Source organism: Mus pahari, chromosome 10 (genome assembly GCF_900095145.1).
Source record: "Mus pahari chromosome 10, PAHARI_EIJ_v1.1, whole genome shotgun sequence".
Lineage (NCBI taxonomy): Eukaryota > Metazoa > Chordata > Mammalia > Rodentia > Muridae > Mus > Mus pahari.
This window is the reverse complement of record NC_034599.1, coordinates 16,877,352-16,878,926: the sequence shown is the minus strand read 5'-3', so window position 1 is coordinate 16,878,926 and position 1,575 is coordinate 16,877,352. Positions and strand designations below refer to the sequence as shown.

At 51.1% G+C, this 1,575-nt stretch overlaps 1 protein-coding gene across 1 annotated transcript in view; it reads right to left on the bottom strand.

The window, feature by feature from the left end:
• Positions 1-845, bottom strand: part of C10H19orf38 (chromosome 10 C19orf38 homolog) — a 17,116-nt gene extending 16,271 nt beyond the window's left edge. Inside the window, exon 1 of the mRNA XM_021207639.1 lies at positions 721-845. Within this exon, the coding sequence (XP_021063298.1) occupies positions 721-763 (43 nt within the window). The 5' untranslated portion in view covers positions 764-845. The remainder of the gene's footprint in view (positions 1-720) is intronic.
• Positions 846-1,575: the final 730 nt, after the last annotated feature.

The following is a 1,575-nucleotide window of genomic DNA, read 5'->3' as shown; positions in this document are numbered from 1 at the left end:
GAGGCAGGCAGATTTCTGAGTTTGAGGCCAGCCTGGTCTACAGAGTGAGTTCCAGGACAGCCAGGGCTACACAGAGAAACCCTGTCTCGAAAAAAAAAATTAATTAATTCATGTTTTGTAGGTGTGTGGATATTTGTGCAGAGGTATGTGTGTGAAAATCAGAGGACAACTTACAAGATTTGGTTCTCTCCTGCCACCATGTGAATGCCACCATGTGAATGCCACCATGTGAAAAACTCAGGTGACTAGGCTTGACAGCAAGTGCCACCAGCCCTCTTAAAAAAACAAATCACACACACACACACACACACACAAACACACACACACACACACACACACACGGTCTTATCCATCCCAGGCAGGCAGGCATTCTACCCTTGTGTTTCGTCCCAGCCCCTGAGCAGGGGCCTGCAGATGACACTCCACAGAGCTTGTAAGCTAACCTCTCCTGATTCCACAACTGCCCAAGTCCTGGACTCTGAGTACTGCAGGCCTGGAGCCCAAGGGGGCGGTGGCACTGCTGGCGGGAAGGTGTTTCTACAGGGGACAAGAAAGCTGGGATGAGAAGGCTGTAGTCAGGCAGTTTCCCAGGCTCCAGGTTGACTCTGGGGGTGGGGTGGGGGGATCAGTCTCATCTAACCACGGAAAGGGCAGCCCCACTATGTTTTCTGCCTTACAGGGCAGCTGGGTCCTTCCCCCAAGGGCAAGTTTCAGACTCACCAGATGCAAACAGCAGAATGGTCCAGGGCATCTCTCCTCCCATGTAGGGCTGGGAAAGCTGGCCAAGGCCACGGGGATCTGGGGCTCCCTGCCAGCCCGAGACCACAGTGGAGAAAGGAGAAGCTAGTGTTGGTTTGTACTGTTTCCTCGGTGGCAGGAAGTTGCACACACGCTTGGGCACCAAAAGAGACTCCTGTCCCCACCCATTCCCCAAACACACAGCCAGCCACCCCACAAGTGCCCCGCAGCCCCATTGGCTACAGTTTTGTACACTGCAGCCGGGGAAATGTTTGCTTCCTCCCATCAACCCCAAGAATCTTGGTAGTGTCAGTGTGCTGAGGGGGAAGCTTCGACCCAAGACACCAACAAAGGCAAAACCAAATGACCTGGTGGCATCTAGGGGTCAAGACTCAACCCGTGTCCTCAGGCAAGGTCTGAGTACCGTAGTATCTCAGCTGCTCTATTGAGGGGATGAGAGTAGTGGATATTAATTAGATCAGGGAACTCTGAGAGCAAAAGCAACAGTGTAGCCAAGAGGCCTGGCTCCTAGTCTAAGAATTCTTGCCTAGAATCCCCCAGTGAGGAGCTGGGGCACGGCTAGTCTAGCTTTCAGTACCTACTTGCCTAGAGGTTTGCAGCTTTGGATAAAGGCTGCAAGGTTTCCTCAGGTAGTTCACCCCAGGTGAAGAAGGTGAGAAGCTTGGCTGGGCAAATTCTGATATAATTCACACACTTTGAAGTTAATGATACATTTTATTTAGTTCCCCATTCAATCATAAAATGTGCCTGACCTTCTACACGAGGGTGTATGTAGCCTTTGATCTCTACTGTGTTTGGGTTTTTTTGTTTTTGTTT